The 15,941-nt window shown below is 41.7% G+C and overlaps 2 protein-coding genes and 1 long non-coding RNA gene across 4 annotated transcripts in view; 1 reads left to right on the forward strand and 2 right to left on the reverse strand.

The window, feature by feature from the left end:
• LOC120451708 (hemicentin-2) overlaps positions 1 to 15,941 on the reverse strand; it is a 64,211-nt gene that overhangs the window by 18,702 nt on the left and 29,568 nt on the right. The gene's annotated exons all lie outside the window — the stretch shown is intronic.
• Positions 380 to 1,340, forward strand: LOC120451714. Its single transcript, XR_005616403.1, has 2 exons — positions 380 to 497; positions 561 to 1,340. It is a non-coding gene; the product is annotated as an uncharacterized LOC120451714 (long non-coding RNA).
• Positions 10,354 to 12,213, reverse strand: LOC120451707. 2 transcript variants are annotated; one of them, XM_039635607.2, is made up of 4 exons: positions 11,941 to 12,213; positions 11,045 to 11,642; positions 10,823 to 10,972; positions 10,354 to 10,763 (listed from the first exon to the last, which is right to left on the reverse strand). In XM_039635607.2, the coding sequence occupies exons 1-4, from the start codon at positions 12,014 to 12,016 to the stop codon at positions 10,448 to 10,450; spliced, it is 1,140 nt and encodes a 379-aa protein (XP_039491541.1). In that variant the 5' UTR covers positions 12,017 to 12,213; the 3' UTR covers positions 10,354 to 10,447. The 2 variants fall into 2 exon arrangements, with proteins under 2 accessions (XP_039491541.1, XP_039491542.1); XM_039635608.2 differs by having other exon boundaries at positions 10,641 to 10,763; positions 10,819 to 10,972.

Below are 15,941 nucleotides of genomic sequence, written 5' to 3' on the forward strand. Positions count from 1 at the left end.
TGATTGTTTAAAAACTTTAGATTTTACTAGTAAAGATATTTATTTTTTACCTCGAAGTCTTAAAGTTATATTGCTTGGACTTCTTTTTTCAAATTTGAAATTTATAATGAACACTTTTCCATTAGACATATGATAACTTTTTACACTAATCTAGATATTCATGATTTAATTTAAGCTGGGTGGTATGCCACGTAAACATATGTTTTTTTTAGGTCTGAATAATGAGAACTTTAATTTAGTTTAAATGCGAAATTTCAGATGATCCAACAGTCGCATCTAAGCACAAAGTATATGCTAGAAAAGCTTTTTGGAGTATGCGAAATTAAAATGAACGACCTCTAGCTCCAATTAATCCTAGTTATTTTGAAGTAATTTGACATTTTGCCCTAAAACTCAAACGGAAATGTCAGCAGTAACTCATTTTGTAGGTAAATAGTCACACAGACACACACAAATCAAATTCAAGGCCCGGGCTCGAGATCTCTGACGGGTTCAAGGTGAGTGGACATCTATCGCGCACTTGGCCATCTTGGCCACTTAATACGTACATCCACCAACAGCACGAATCGAAGATGTGCAGCCCCTGCTGTGGATCCTGCTGCGGACCTTGCTGCTCCCCCTGCTGCAGCCCCTGCTGCACCCCTTGCTGCAATGACTGCTGCGGGTCCTGCTGCAGTCCGTGCTGCGGACCCTGTTGCAGCCCCTGCTGCGGACCCTGCTGCAGCCCCTGCTGCAGTCCCTGCTGCAGTCCCTGCTGCACGCCCTGCTGCACGCCGTGCTGCAAGTGTTGCACACCCTGCTGCATGCCGTGTTGCACACCCTGCTGCACCCCCTGCTGCACACCCTGTTGCAACCCTTGCTGCACTCCGTGCTGCAGTCCGTGCTGCAGCCCCTGCTGCTCCCCTTGCGGCGGGTCAAAGTGCAAGTGATTTACGGAAGCGATTTCGGATTCGGATTCGGATTCGGAGGCGGGAGCCAGTCGCAAATGCCACCACAAGTTCGTCGAGCTTGTTGCGAGAGCCGTCGGAACCCTTGCTATTACCAGCTAAGGCAATCATACACACGAAAAGTCAACGGCAGAGCAAAGTTTTCAGGCCCCCAAGGAGTGGGGGTATAAGAACGTGGAGGAAGTGGAAGCATCTGCTCCCGGGGCCATGTTAATGAAGACACAGATTAGACAGCGGGCCCAGGTAAAAGTTGGTCATCCCCAACTTATGCCAGTTAGTGCTGTGCAAAGTTTTTGGCCTCTTCCGAAAATTAATTAAAATCAGTTTCAACCTATGTGACACGAGCACACTTACAAAAGAAATTACATTACATGCCAAGCTGAGTCAACTACATGTCTGCGAACTCTGAATGTAAACTTACAGGGGAAAAGTAATTATTTTAAAGCATGTTTCTAATAGTTATATCAAAACTTACTGACAACTTTTATTCTTAGCGGGGTATCTTTGACTTTTTCTTTTTACTAATTTCTGCGTCTTATCATATCTTACAGATAGATAGGACTAGAATCGCAGTAACAGTTAATAGTAAATATATATATTATAACTTACTTTATGCTTGTTGTATTCAAGGAGTAAAGGGAATTCGAGCAAAGACTTTTCAAAAATGTGTTCTTCCCGGAAGTTATTTACACACAGATGGCGACAGCTGACACAACTTTGCATACTTTAATTAAACATTTTAAGCAAATGGGATCCTCGTTAAATGTCTGAGGACATAGCCTGCAGTCCTGGGCGACGAGTAAAAATAACTTGTGATATGCTGCTGCGGCAGTTGTTTAATCATTTCACTCGAAATGTTTCCAGGCCCGCAGGCCATGGGTTTCCTTTTTCAGTAGTTTTCCCAGGCGATGTGAACTTAATTAGGGTTAATTAATATTAGAAATACACGCAGGTAAGCAAAACGACCTATTGACAAAGGGCAAATTGGAGTAGGCTTAAGGTGCATATAAGAAGAAGTGACCCTGGTCTCTGGCGCATCGAGGATCTCGTCCCTGCGACAGGAAATGAGTTTTCAAAGGCCGGAAGGCAGCAATTATGGCAGTCGCTTTGTGTGCACTGTTAATTGGTCTGGGAATCGACGAGGCCGACAACTTTACGATATTTCATAAATTGCAATTTTACGAGGCCTCAAAATTGATGCCCCGAACTGCAGACTCAACCTTAAGATTTGCATATCCTGGTTGTCCTTTCCGATCGTATCCCTGGGCCACATTTCCCCTGCTGCTGATTGTGTACTTTGTGAGTGTCGACGTCATGTAACGTGGCAAATCCAATTTGGCCACGCCCATTGGGTGAAAAGGAGCAGCAGCTGAAGCCCTCCTCCGCCTGCTCAATAAACCAAAAGAAATTTTCTCTCAGAGGAAGGACCAAAAAGGACTGCCTTTGGCAAATTTGTTATTGGTCTGGTTGCTGTAGCATTCTTTGAGGCGCAGCCAAAGAAATTGGATGAGGCAAGGTGGCAGCCGAGGTTCATCCTGTGCACAGGTAAATATTTGCCCTTGTATGACCCAGGGCTCAGTAAGTTGCATTAAATCCCCTTCGAGGCCTTCAGATGCATTGAATACAGACAGATAGGTTTTTAAGCAAACTCGCCATCCAGCAAATACATCATCAAAATACGGAATCAAAGCCAATTTTGTATGGCATTCAATTTAAGCCGTGAATCGTTCTCGGTTATGTCATTTTCCACCTTTTGTCAGTTTGTCTGTAAATATTTAATATGTTTTGACGTTACTCGAAGAGTACTAGATTCGTTGTAAAGAATGAAGGACGGAAGGAAGCGTATAATAATTTATTATTGCTCAGATCGACTCGCATCTGGAAATGTCCGTATGTCTGTCCGTCCGTATAGAAGTCGAGATCTGAAGAACTATAAAAGCTAGAAAGATTAAGACAGATATTAGACGCAGCGCAAGTTTGTTTCCATTTTTGGTTTTTCGAGTGTTTGTTTATATTATTTAATTTTTTTTTTTTCCGTAATTTCTATCAATATGTCAAAAAAATGTTGAAATTTCACGTTTGCTCTCCCACCAGCTGGTTAACGGGTATTGGATAGTCGGGGAACTATATCGACTATAGCGGTTTCTCTTGTCAATTATGCATCACACAAACATGAAACATGACGGCCAATATTTAGAACGCTTGCTGCAATAATATTAAGCCAGTTGTCCTAATTTTAATGCATAAATAAATATTTGTGTTAAAATGAAAAAACCGCAGACTCAACCCACGAATCCTGCATTATATTTACTAAACAAATGTAGGTGCTGGAAAAAGCTGACAGGCATTAGATGTCGTTTAATAAACCCTAATAGTCTGTGGTGACTATCAAAAACACACTTTTTGGACCGCCCGCTTTCCGTTGTTAAATTTTACCATTTTCCACCTATCAATTATGCACCGTGGTCGGAGGGCAAGGGGCAGGGGGAATCGTTTTTATATTATTATTTGCTTTGCAACGAAAACTGTCAGGAATGACCGCAAATGTAAGTGGCGTTGGCTGGTGAAAAATGCTTTTCCGGGCGTTTCAGTTGCATTTATCGGTTTGACATTTCCAGTTTGTTAACTCACCATCAATGCGAGATATTTTATGACATAGAATGTAATAGAATAACAACCATGTCAGTTTTTCATCTTTCTAATTGAAATTTACCAATGGACTCGAAATCAGAACAAATATTTTTTGATCAAAGCCCCAATTAAATGAGTCTGAAAATGCGTTTGACCTTTCAAACGTTAGATGATTGGTTTCTGCTCTTAGCACATATAAGTGTAGTGCCTTTTTTTTTAGAATAATTTATGGTTTTTTACTAAGCTATTAATTTTTTTCAGGTCACTGGAAAAACATGACTAATTAATAAAAGCTTTGACTATTCACTCAAATAACCTTGACAAAAACTTAAAATAAGATTTCAAGCTAAATTCATATTTTCCTTCTATAACCATGTATTTGCTTTGAATAATTAATTTAATTGTCATGTAATTGAATTTACGTTCATGAAATATCTAAGCCTGACTTCGCATGTGCCATGATATTACTATTTTATATATATTTTTGTTAACATCGTGATTGCCTAGGCGATCGAATTACACATATAGGTACAAACAAACTTTACTCCAATAAATTAATAAATGCAAAATACGAAAATGTTCGCATAAATAGTTATATAGTTTGCGATTTATCTGCCAATTAGCAATATTAATTAGTACATCTGTAGCATATGATCCTGTGCTAATTCTCTGAAAAAAAAAAAAACATTTTACATTTGTCAGACAAAATCCGGCATAAAATGTGGATACGGAGTGTGTACGTATTCTGTGGGTAATAATTAATGTAACGCTCGTGTGCGGATTTTGCTCGCATGAAGTCATTATAGGAGCACATACCACGAATCTGGTATACATTCAGGGGGAAAGAGTGGAGTATGTGGGTCATGAAACAGCTTGATATCTTTACTGCGCTCTATACCTGTGGCTATGGTTCATCCATCATTAGTTGGACACAAAAAGAAGGATTTTATGATGTGGTAATGGCAGCATAAAGGACTTCACGTCACTGTTTGTGTGCGTGTGGGTATTTTTTATGTTTTATGCCGTTTGAGCAAACAAGTTGGCGTATTTTTGAGCTAAGCTCGCAGACATAAACTGTCGACTGGCCCCTCCACTCGCCCGCAAACTAAGCCACAACTTCCGCAACGTGTCATTCAAGCCACCCACATCATTACGACCCCCACCATCCACACACACAACACACACACACACTCAGCCAGGGTCTTGCGCACAGATACTCACTAACACACGTACGGTCAGGACTACTGGCTGTACGTGCTAAGTTGTTATGGCGCTGTACGTAACTCTCTACTCTGTCGCATAACTTAGTTTTCCACGCTTAATACCGTTTTACGGGCTGCACTTTCCCCACTTCCCCCCTCCCGCCCACCGTCTGGCCAGGGAAATACTTTAAAACGCATAAAAATTCCGACACGTCGTAACCTCAGTGCTTTTAACAGCTTCACTCCCGCTCATCGCGATACAGAGCCCAAAGATCCATAGATGACGCCCCAAACCCAGCCCAAAAACCCCACTCGCACCACGTATGTATATAAAACTAAACCCAGAGTCAGCAATCAACTGCACTTCCCAGGCAGGGACTCTCGCTTTGTTGCAAGTCATGCACATCAAGTGAAGTTCCTGCCACTATATGCGGGGTATATTTGGAATACTAGGGTATACTAGCCTTGGCAGAACATTATAAATATTTTGTATATTTATATGGAATCCTGTGACCGTTTAGCTTCAAATGATATCGCTATTATCTTGCGGCGGATTCCCTTTCTTGGCTATCTCTTCCCATTTCTATGTAGATCTATATAACGAAATAGGCATAAAATAGATCCCATAAACTAAGAACTAGGTATCCCAGAGTTCAGATCGTTCATTAGTGCGTTGCAACTTGTTGTTTGTAGCGTGGTGCTGTTATCTAGCGGACGCGGTTGCTCCGTCTGTTCCGCTGCAGTTAACCTGCAAAGTAGCGCAATTTGTTGATAGCAGGTTAAATCTCATTTGCTCGCATACTTTTTAGATATATTTCGCTCCCAGTTGTTTGCTCGTTTTTTGTCAGCTCTCTAATGATGTTGCCAGCAGGACGCGGCCGAGGATGGGTGCAAATAAGATGCATGTGGAAAATGTGGCGCGTCCTAAACACGTTTTGCATGAGGAATAAACGTAATTGTTTTTTCTGTGTCACATTCGTTTGTTTGAATAAGGTGGAGCAGAAGAGCAGAATTAAATTTTAAATTGAGTTGCCGCCAAGGAAGTGATCATTTTAACACACTTTCTACATGATGAGAGACATCTTTCAATACAATCCAAGCATTTCATACAATACAATATAATTTTTAAGATAGAGATTAGCTAAGAATAATTTATAAATAAATAATTAGTAATGTGATTCGATTTTATGTACTTTCAAATCAATTTGAAACATAAAAAAGTGCAAATATTAATTTGGCGAATAAAAATGCATTAGGTTTATAAACACAAAACTAGCCAAGCAATATATATTAATATTAATACCCAGCCGACCTGAGCCACTTTAACCGACGTTGAAATTAATATCATTTTTCCCCAATCTGTCCAATTTACCAATAAAACTCTTGAAGCTCGGCTCGAAGTGCTTTAAACTGCAATAGGCCAGGTAAAATTGAGTCAGTATGCGAGTGTGTATCCTGAGCTTCCCGGGTGTTTGTTTGCGAGCTGTGCTTTTTAACTTTTGTATAAAAACAACGAACGCAGCCGGCAGCAGTTAGTGGATGGATGGAAGCAGGATGCAGGATGCAGGATGCAGGTTAGATTCAAGCCAAGGATGCAACTTTCAGCTGCTAAACGAAAATATAAAACACTTAACTCGACTGCAGGGGGCGACAATCCTCTCCATTTGTCCCTGGGAGCCCACAGATCCTCCTCCGCCTGGCTGCCACATTCAACTGCACTCTCGTTTTGGAGACTGGCAACAATTTGATGCCACTGAGCGGAGAAGGGGAAGCCCCACCGCTTTCGGCCGGGCCAACAAACCCAGACACTGCCATCCCCTGCCAATTTAGGTCACTTTTTGGCATCCAACTACAGTGAGCCGGAAGTGCAGAAAATTTGGCCTAAAAATAACATTTATTTGTGTGCAGCTCACTGGCGTTCAGTTTAACGAACTCGATTACGACTACGACTACTATTATGGCGGCGCTTCAATGAACAAATTAACCCAATGAGTTTTTCTCACTTCAAAAGTTAATAGCTAAGAAGGATAGTATGCTAGTTGAAGTGGCCGGTTATGCAAAGTTCCTACATATTTCTGTGCCAGTTTTTTTGAACCTTATAAAGGGCGGTTGCTAACATTCAAAATCATTATTTTGAGCTCTTAATTACATATTAAAGAATTTTGCCATACACTGAGGGCATCAAAAGGTCGCCGGCATAAATAATATTATAATTACATACAAAACTTTGTTACATTTTCAGTTTATTTAATTATATATATACATCCAATTAAACTGTATTCCTGAGTAGCCAAAAACGCCACACTGTGCCTGCGTTTGGGATTGAAAGCGCGGCTTACAATGACCGACCACAAGCAGCGAAGAGGGACGAGGTGGAAGGACTTCACGTGGCTTTAATAAATAACAGCTGAAGTTTAAATTGCCGTTAGCATAAATTATGAGCAGTTAGAGACGTTGCCTGCATTCACCGAGCGACGCCTTTTTGGCTGCGAAACTTCTTTCAGCAGCTCGTTTCCTTCTTCCTCTCCAGCTCCACTCGGCCCCGTAGCTTTTTTGGCAAGCATCCTGCTGAATGGAGGAACTGGTGCCACTTTTTATGCATTCGACTGTGCATAAGTACGTATATATTTCTATATATTTTTGGCCGGCCAAAAAAAACACAAGATGAAAAGTTAGCGGCGCAAAGTGAGATTTCAATTTGGCTGGCTCGCGTTTTATGGCGGGGAGGAAACATTGCTGGACTCATAAAGCATTTCCGGCACTCATGAATCGGTTGGGGCCCTCGGGCTTTTGTCCCCACTCCCAGAGCTCCGGGACACTACCCCAATATTGTGATGTTTGCAGCTAAAATTGTTTGCTTTCTTTTCCAGGAAAGCCGAAAGCCTTAGAAAATGGAACGCCGTCTTGTGGCTTCCTGCTTCCTGCATCCATTACATCCACCTTTAAGAATACACTGGTCGAGAAGCTTTATCCATGGTACTTTTGAGAAAGCCTAGGACCTTTTTCAGAACTCTTTGGCACTTGAGTACAATGATTCGTTCGCTATACTAGTATATGAAATGTTATTAATTTCTGTGGTACTTTTAACGTTCACAAAGTTTCTAAATGTTTTCCGTGTAAAAGAAAGCCCAGACCACAGCTGGGAGCTCATTCACTGCATACTTTACGTTTGCCCGGTTTTGTCTCACTTTCCCAGCAGCGAGTACACACACACACATTACATTTCCCTCTCAATTGTTTGGCAGCGAATAAAAGAAAACCCCGAGCCGGGTTAGCTATATCCAAAGCCAGGGTCCAAAGTGGGTTTTGTTTGTTGCGGGCTGGTGGGGAAGTGAGTTGGCTCCATGGATTTCATGGAATGCAACGACCATGACAGGGCACATGGCTCAGTAAGGGTTAAGGCATTCCAGTCAAGGGGATGGCTGGCATACTTGTGTGTGCATTCCGCCAAATACATTTGAATGCCAAGTATTCAAAGCAACCCAAAACTGGGCTGGGTGCGGGACATCGGCTACATATCCTATCATTCAACGTTAGGGTGCGACACAATCGAGTGAATGACAGCACTTAATTTAATGAATATTGAACCAGTTTATAGTATCAATGAGCTTTAGTTGAATGACAAAGCGCAGATCTAAATGGAATCCTATACGAATGCATCGTGTCCACAATATACACATATCCCGAACACAATTTCAATCGGCTGACAGGACACAGCAACATAAATGGAAATGGTCGGGATTAAGTAAAAATTTTGTTACCCTAATCTGATAGAATTTACATCTTGATCACTCTGAGCTGTATTGTTTGAAACAAAAAATAGGTGGGTAAAATATTAATTTTTATGTATTATGGGTGGGTAATCTATCTATTTGGTTTGTGTCTGTACACCCTTATTCCTCTCCAATTGATATGATATTCTCTTAGTTTTGTATTTACACATATTTAAGCCATTTAAATTCCTTTGAATACATGAAGTATATTTGAAATATCAAAAGCTAGAGTATTCAAGAAAAATGCAAATCCGTAAACGGGCTTTGTTTCTACTGCAACCATCGGCAGGAACAGTGGTGCAATAAATATAACAATTGAAATGGCAAAAACTCTAAAAACGAATGTGAATCTCTGATAAAAAAAAGATATTTCCATTACGGCGATTAAATCGTCAGCACAAAGCACAAATACAGCGACAGGAACAAGGACAGTTGGATGTAGATAGGGAATAACAGGATATAGAGGTGGAAAGCAATTTTGCTGTGGTCTTTGTCGCGTTGTAAGGATGAGTCCTGTGATAGGATTTCAGCTACCTGCCATGATTTCAATTGATGTTGTTTATATTCATTGGATTTTGTACCCTCTCTCTCTCTCTCTCTCTGTTTCTCTGTCTTACTGTTCCCTCTTACATCATTAATATGAGCGTTTTATGTGGACTGCACAATAGCAACCTGAAGGTTGACCATTAAATATTTTCCACCGCTCGTCCGATGATATCAGTTTTTACGGCTGACAATATTAGCCCGACATAATTATCAATCTTTATGGGTCGAACTGAAATGGTCAGCAATAAAATGGCAAGCGTAGATCGCCGATAACGAATGTCCTCGGCCGCAGAAAGGATGTCCTCCTAGCGCAGAAAATGTTGTAACACATGTGTGCACGTGCTGATAAAATTAGCAATTCGAAACCATTTGTGGGATGGTGTGGCTTTCGGGGGCGGAAGGAAGCCTGATATTAGCAGCAGATATATTCATGTCGACTGCTCTCGGGCGTAAAGTCATGGCGCAGCCAACGGGGCGAATGAGTGTTGCCGCCAACGGGGCTTATGAGTACTTTTGCCACTGCACCCGCTCGGGCCTTTGGCTGTTTTGCGGTCTATCCACCTCTTGGTTAGGAGCACTCCCACTGTTCCCCAACCCTTTGCGTTACCACTAGGGCTTTCACCACCCACGCTGCGCGTGTTGAAGCATCTCAGTTGGAAAATGGGTGACAATTCATGACAGGGCATGAGCAGTGCGCGTAATTTGCATATACGGTGCATATTTCGATGGTCGGGTCGAAACCAATCAGGCGGTTGTCCAGCTGGCCAGCTCTTTATATTTTTTCCGCATTTCACCATGAGCCACAAAATGCCCTGCCGTTTTGGCCCGGCAGTTTTAACATTGACTTGACTGCACTTGGCCGCACGGCATTACAAAATGTCGCCTCATTCCGGCTGCACATTGTGTTAGAAATCCCCCCTTGCAATACATTTTCCACACCCGAAAAAGTCGAAAATAGGCCAGCTAAAATAGAAACCTCTCTCACACATTTTAAATGCAAATGACACGCCATTGAGGGCAGATAGTGGAAGAGATTGGGCAAGTTCGAGGTGTCTTTGTGGTTTGCCAGCCGGCAGATTAAAAGCGAAATTAGTTTTCCTCTAATAGGCCAATGGAGCTTGGGCGAAAGCGGTTGGTGACAGGATGAATACTTTACATTGTCGCAATTCTATCAGTTCTCTATACTTTCGATTGATACCTTCAAGGTCTTGGCCTATAAGCTGCTAATCATAATATGGAATACAAACATTCATGTAGTCTCAAAAAATCAATTCCTAAATTTTATGTTCTCCACTTAGTACCAGCAATTGATGTTCACTAATAATTTTGATTACTATTCAAAATGGTTTCACTTCTTGCTTCGCTTGTTCTTCTTGCGCATGTGTCTCTTCCACTTTCTCCAGTATTTCTGGATCTTGATGGCTGCGCGGTTCATGGCAAATAGAAGGATGCGATGCTGGCGCTGCCTGGCCTCCTCCTCCTCACGTTTCACGACGATCTGCTTGTAGACGCGCTCAACTTTTCGGAATCCAATCATATATTCGTCGAGAGCCTTCTTGGCCTTCTTGTGCTCGTCGGCGAGCTCCATGTTCTCGATCATCTTCTCGCCAATGCTGTGGTCGTATTTCTTGATGAGGGCTTGTAGCTGTATAAGCAGCTTGTTTCTGAGGATTTGGGGCGATCGTTCATGGGATAGTCGGTGTAAACATCTGGCTTAACTTACTTTTCCTCTCGAAAGATCTTCTCCTGTTTTAAATACGTATTTGTGGTCAAAGTGTAATTGTTCCGTGTTTTCTGCAGCTGCTCTTCCAAATCAGCTTGTCGCTCTAAGCTTAATTTTTTATTGGCCTTCACCAGACGAGTGCACCGATCGCTAGGAGCAAAAAAAATATGAAGTCAAAAGGAACATTTCCTTATCCTTTTTTTTCGGATGAGCATCACTCACATTTCCTTCTGGATGCGCTCGTTCTTCTCCCGCTTCTTCTTCATGAGGAGATCCTCGTAGTTCTGCAGGTAGGCCTCCTTATCGGCCATGCGCTTCCTGATGGCCGCCTTCTGATCCTGGATCTTCTGGTGCAGCTCCTCCACCTGCGTCTTGACCACCTCGTTCTGCTTGTACATGGCATGCAGCTGGCGCTCCTGGGCGATGGCGTCGGTGGAGGTCCTGTACAAGCGGTCCTTGGCCAGATCATAGAGCATCTCGAAGGCCTTCAGCAGCTTCTTCTCGTTCTCACCCATGTGATTGTAGTAGCTGGGGAACAGGAGATAGATCCGGCTGTTCCGCTGGAAGAAATCGATGATCTGGATAATGCCGTGGTCCATCAGGGGCGGACGTTTCTCCCGCAGAATGAACTCTCTTCGACGAACAAACGATTCAACCAGGTGAACTGCCCTTTCGTACTTGGTTCCATTCAGGATCTTAGCCATGTGCCCTGGATGTTCCAGCAGTTTCGGCATGATTAGCGAAATCTTAACCCGCTCGATGGCCTCGGCCAGGACATTTAGCACACATCCGATTTGCACTATGCGAACGGTTGCAAATTCTAGTCGCAAAAGGTGTGAATGCATCATTAAACATTTAAATTCGCGCTTAGAAGAATTCGGGATTTAAGGAACAAAGTTTTCTTTTAAGCGCACATGAAAAGTATTTATCTTAGCAGAGTCTTAAGCTTAAAAACTTTTTGAACACATTTCTTTAAAATTTCAATTAAACTAACTATTCATTATAGTTGAATAGCTATTTGAAGTTATATTTTCCATTACTCCTATCTCACACAATTGTGTGAGAATTATAGATTTAGTTCGTTAGTTGGGTCTGATCTAGATTGCTTAACATCTCACCATGTTGGGCCAGTTTAATGTCATTCTCCTTGTCCACTGGCATCGATTTGCCCCGCATCATCTCTGTCAAACTCATCTTGCTGTTTTTGGTTTTTGAATAGTCTTTTGTGAGTTATTCATTTATTTTTATTTTTTTTTGCTGGCTTAAGTGGCTGCAAAAGCAGCCTTTACTATAAAGAGCTTGTTTTTATTTGATTTTCTCTTTCTTTTTTTTTTTTGACAGCAGTGTTTGTGTGTATCGGTGTGAATTTGTTCCTGCTTTGAACTGAAACTCGGGCTGCACTGTGATGGAAGTTAGCCCTGTTGCTCTGATCCCCTGAACGATGTGCCCAATTTATGTACACAAATTCGCATATTTACAAAAGCGAATCCTCGACACATCTATCTGCCACTGGGTTCGCTCCGCTGAGCTGCAAACTTGCTCAAGTGGAAGCTGTTGTTTGGACCCGAATCAAGTTGACATTACATGGCGTGTTTCAGTCGCGGACTGCGGACAAAGTTTCTAAACAAATGCCCCGGAATTTGTGACTACAAATGCAGCGCTTCCTGCTCGATGTTGGATGCACATTTTTTGCAGCTCTTTGTGCGCTCCTCTGTTCCGCTGTGTTGCCAAAAATTTATGGCTAACAATATTTTTGGCTGGCAAAGACGCATTCAACTCACAGCAAATGGCAAACAACTTGCTGCGAGTCACAGGCGAGGCACCTAAATAAACCGATTCGTGGGTTGGTGCTGGCTGGCAGTTCTGTTTTCCAGGGATGTGTCCCAGCCGGAGTTATTGGGGGAGTTTTCAGGGGCGTGGCACTGTTTCGGGGCGTAATTTGTATGCACTACGCGACCATACTGCGTATCGAGCAGTATGTTTTCTGAGTTCCTTGTGCTCTGAATACCCTATTAGGGGTAAAAGAGCACAATTCAAAAAAGCAATTCGAAATATGCAAAAGATTCAAAAATTCTTGTTTAATTTTGTGTAATTTTTAGCCACCAATAGCTGTAACATTTCTACAAGAAAGTGTATAATCTCTTCGTTGATGGAAATAACTTGGCAGTTACCATTTTTTTATCGCATTTTCTAGCCGCTTTTGTTCCTCTGCGCTTATTGCATTTGTCTCGATTTGTTTGGCTCGCACAAAAACAAATTGCCGGAAGTATGCAAATGTATGATGCAGCTTATCAGATATTGTTCGAGAGCCTGCCCTCGTTCTGTTTCGTTTTTTGGAGGGGGGGAAATGGATAGAGAGGTGTGGGCGTTTCAGGGCGTGGCACTTGGCACGGCGCTCATTTGCCTTGCAAAAGGCGCGCCTCCTCCAGTGAGCAGTCAGCCAACAAGAGCCAAGCGACAGCAAATAACTTTCACAGACACTTGCATCCCGAACACAAATAAAACAAAAAAAACACCAGAAAAGTATCGGGAATTGAACTGTCAGCTGCAGCTGCACGTTGGGGAAATCGAAATTGAATTACATTTGCACTTTATGCTAAAGATCCGTCAGATGACAGCGACGGCTCGTGGATGGAGATAAAAACTAATTAAAGTGTTGCGAAACAATTTGGGGAGGAGATGGAATGGAGGCCGAGTTCGAGGAAAACCATTTTGTTTAGGGATGTACAGAAATATTATTAAACGATGTATTGTTCCTTACGAAGTCAACACACGCTAGAATTAGTCAAATCAAATAAGTAATGAAATATTGCGATAGCAACAAACAATGTTATATTCCGATCAGAAACGAATAAAGTTATATATAGGTATACTTGTAATTTGAAAATCAAACACAATGTTTTGTTGATAAACATTTGCCAATAGTATACATTTTAATAGCTATATACCGCCTAAGATTAAGCATTTAAGTTGTTAAGCTTTTCGTCACAGTAAATAAAAACGCCAGAACTTAAGGATAATTTTGAATGTTTTAAAAGAGGTCTTCTTTCTTTATAAATGTTATTTTTAAAATCAAACTTAAAGCTCTATGATATTTTGTAAACATTTCGTTTGTATGTATTAATAACGTTTACCATATAAGGTCTAGTGATTATTATACTTTTCTTGTTATTCGAGAAGTCGCCAGTTTTCGAGTAGGTGTTATCTGTTTGTTCTATTGACCTTTTTTTTGGCAGACCCCTTGTCTTGGCTCAAATTAATACATTGGCGAGCTGCACTCAATGTCATTTATCAACTCTGAACTTTCTGACATTTATGCTTTGTGACAACCAGGTTCTGGAGTCTAGAATTGGGCCGGACAAAGTTTCCTTCGACAGATGACACATTTTTCTGTACCTCTCCTACATGAATGCTTGATATTTCCATATTTCAGAGCGACTGGGCTGGCCAGAATAAGGAAGAAAATCACCCCCTATTGATAAATGATGCTGATGGATTTTTATTGCCCGCCCTTCACGGCTGGACAAGGGAAGATAGCTGGACCTGGATTCTCCTGGATTCTAAGGGGGAGGATTGGACCACATGTACGTATGACACGCTGTTGGACGGTTGCTTATCAACGGTTTAGCGCGGCTTGTGTGCCTGACAGGTGAATAAAAGCAGCTGTCAACACTTTTTATCCCTGTTTTTGAGGTGTGAGCTGTGAGTGTGTGCGCGAACTGGAGTCCATTAATATTGATTTAGAATAACATATATTGATTTAGCGCTTTGTTTATTTGCTGCCAAGGAGGCAATGCGAGGCAAGAGATTAATGCTTCTACTATTTAAACCAGCTTTCTTGGAAATCTCGAAGGCCCGAATCCTTCAAGCCGACAATTAGTTTCTGGCTATTTTCGGTAAGCACTTGCCAATGATTTGACTTGCTTACCAGGCATATTATATATAAATTGCCAGGCCATCCATCAAAACGATGAAAGCAAAGGCAAAGATGTTTGCCTTTGAAAGTCAGAAGGCAATTTGCAAAACAACTTCAATTTCAATTGGCCAAATCCGGATGCATTTTATGGCCACAAATTCAATTCAATGGCTCTTGTTGAGCTCCGTTTAAATCGGAGTAGACGGTGGGCGTAGCTGCTGCACTTCTCGCCTCCGTCGGTTACAAATTTTATGTTTAATTTATTGATACACTCAGCTTGCAATAAAAATTGATGGCAGAAACACATTTACACACCGGATGATGGTAGTGGGGGCACGGGACTTTGACCATAATTTTTCATTTCATTGTTTTGTTTCTCAGCAGCCGTGGGAAAATACTCAGCGGATAAACCAGAAACAAAAAGCAAGCAGAAAGAAAAAAGGAGCGCAAAAGAAAATCGAGGGAAAAGTCGTTTCTATGGCGGAGGGAATTCATGAAATGCGCGACGGAACTGGATGCGAATTTTTGTGATATTTATTTGCTGCGCCAGGGAAAAAAAGTGAAAAGAAAGAAACCGAGTGGCGAGAACTGCAATAAAGCCAAGCAGACAAAACAAACGGAAATGAAAGCAAGAAATAATGTCCCCGACTCCAGTTCCATTTTCAGATACAAGGAAAGCACAAAGAAAAGTGAAAAGTTTCCGCAAAAGAGCGAGAAACTAAGCCGAAAACGAAACCAAATTCGCAGCACTGCTGATTTTATTTTTATTGCCACAATTTATGTATGCACGGATACAACGCTGCGTATACGCAATCCAGCTCTCGGCAGCTGCACATTATGCCAATGAATTGATAGTGCTTAAATTGTGGCGTTGCAATCTACTTCGCTTTAAGGCGAATCGAGACGCCGACAGCAGCAAATCATCTTTAAATGCTTACAAATTTGCAACACAATTTATAACTTAAATAAATTTACTGCCGGCGAGCGGGAATCACAGAAAAAGTTATGAAAAATGTGGAGCAGCAGAAAGCAAAGCACAGCAAATGAAAAATAAATCAATCTTACACTCAAAGTTGGTCAGTGAGTGGAATGAGTTGCTGCGAGCAGCAACATCCCATCCACAGAATGGTAAATTCAAAAAAGTTAAAGAATGCTGCCAATATTTTAGCATACCTGCAGTTGGAGCTGTATGTGTGCGGACGA

This window comes from Drosophila santomea, chromosome 3R, assembly GCF_016746245.2.
Source record: "Drosophila santomea strain STO CAGO 1482 chromosome 3R, Prin_Dsan_1.1, whole genome shotgun sequence".
In the NCBI taxonomy this organism is placed as follows: domain Eukaryota; kingdom Metazoa; phylum Arthropoda; class Insecta; order Diptera; family Drosophilidae; genus Drosophila; species Drosophila santomea.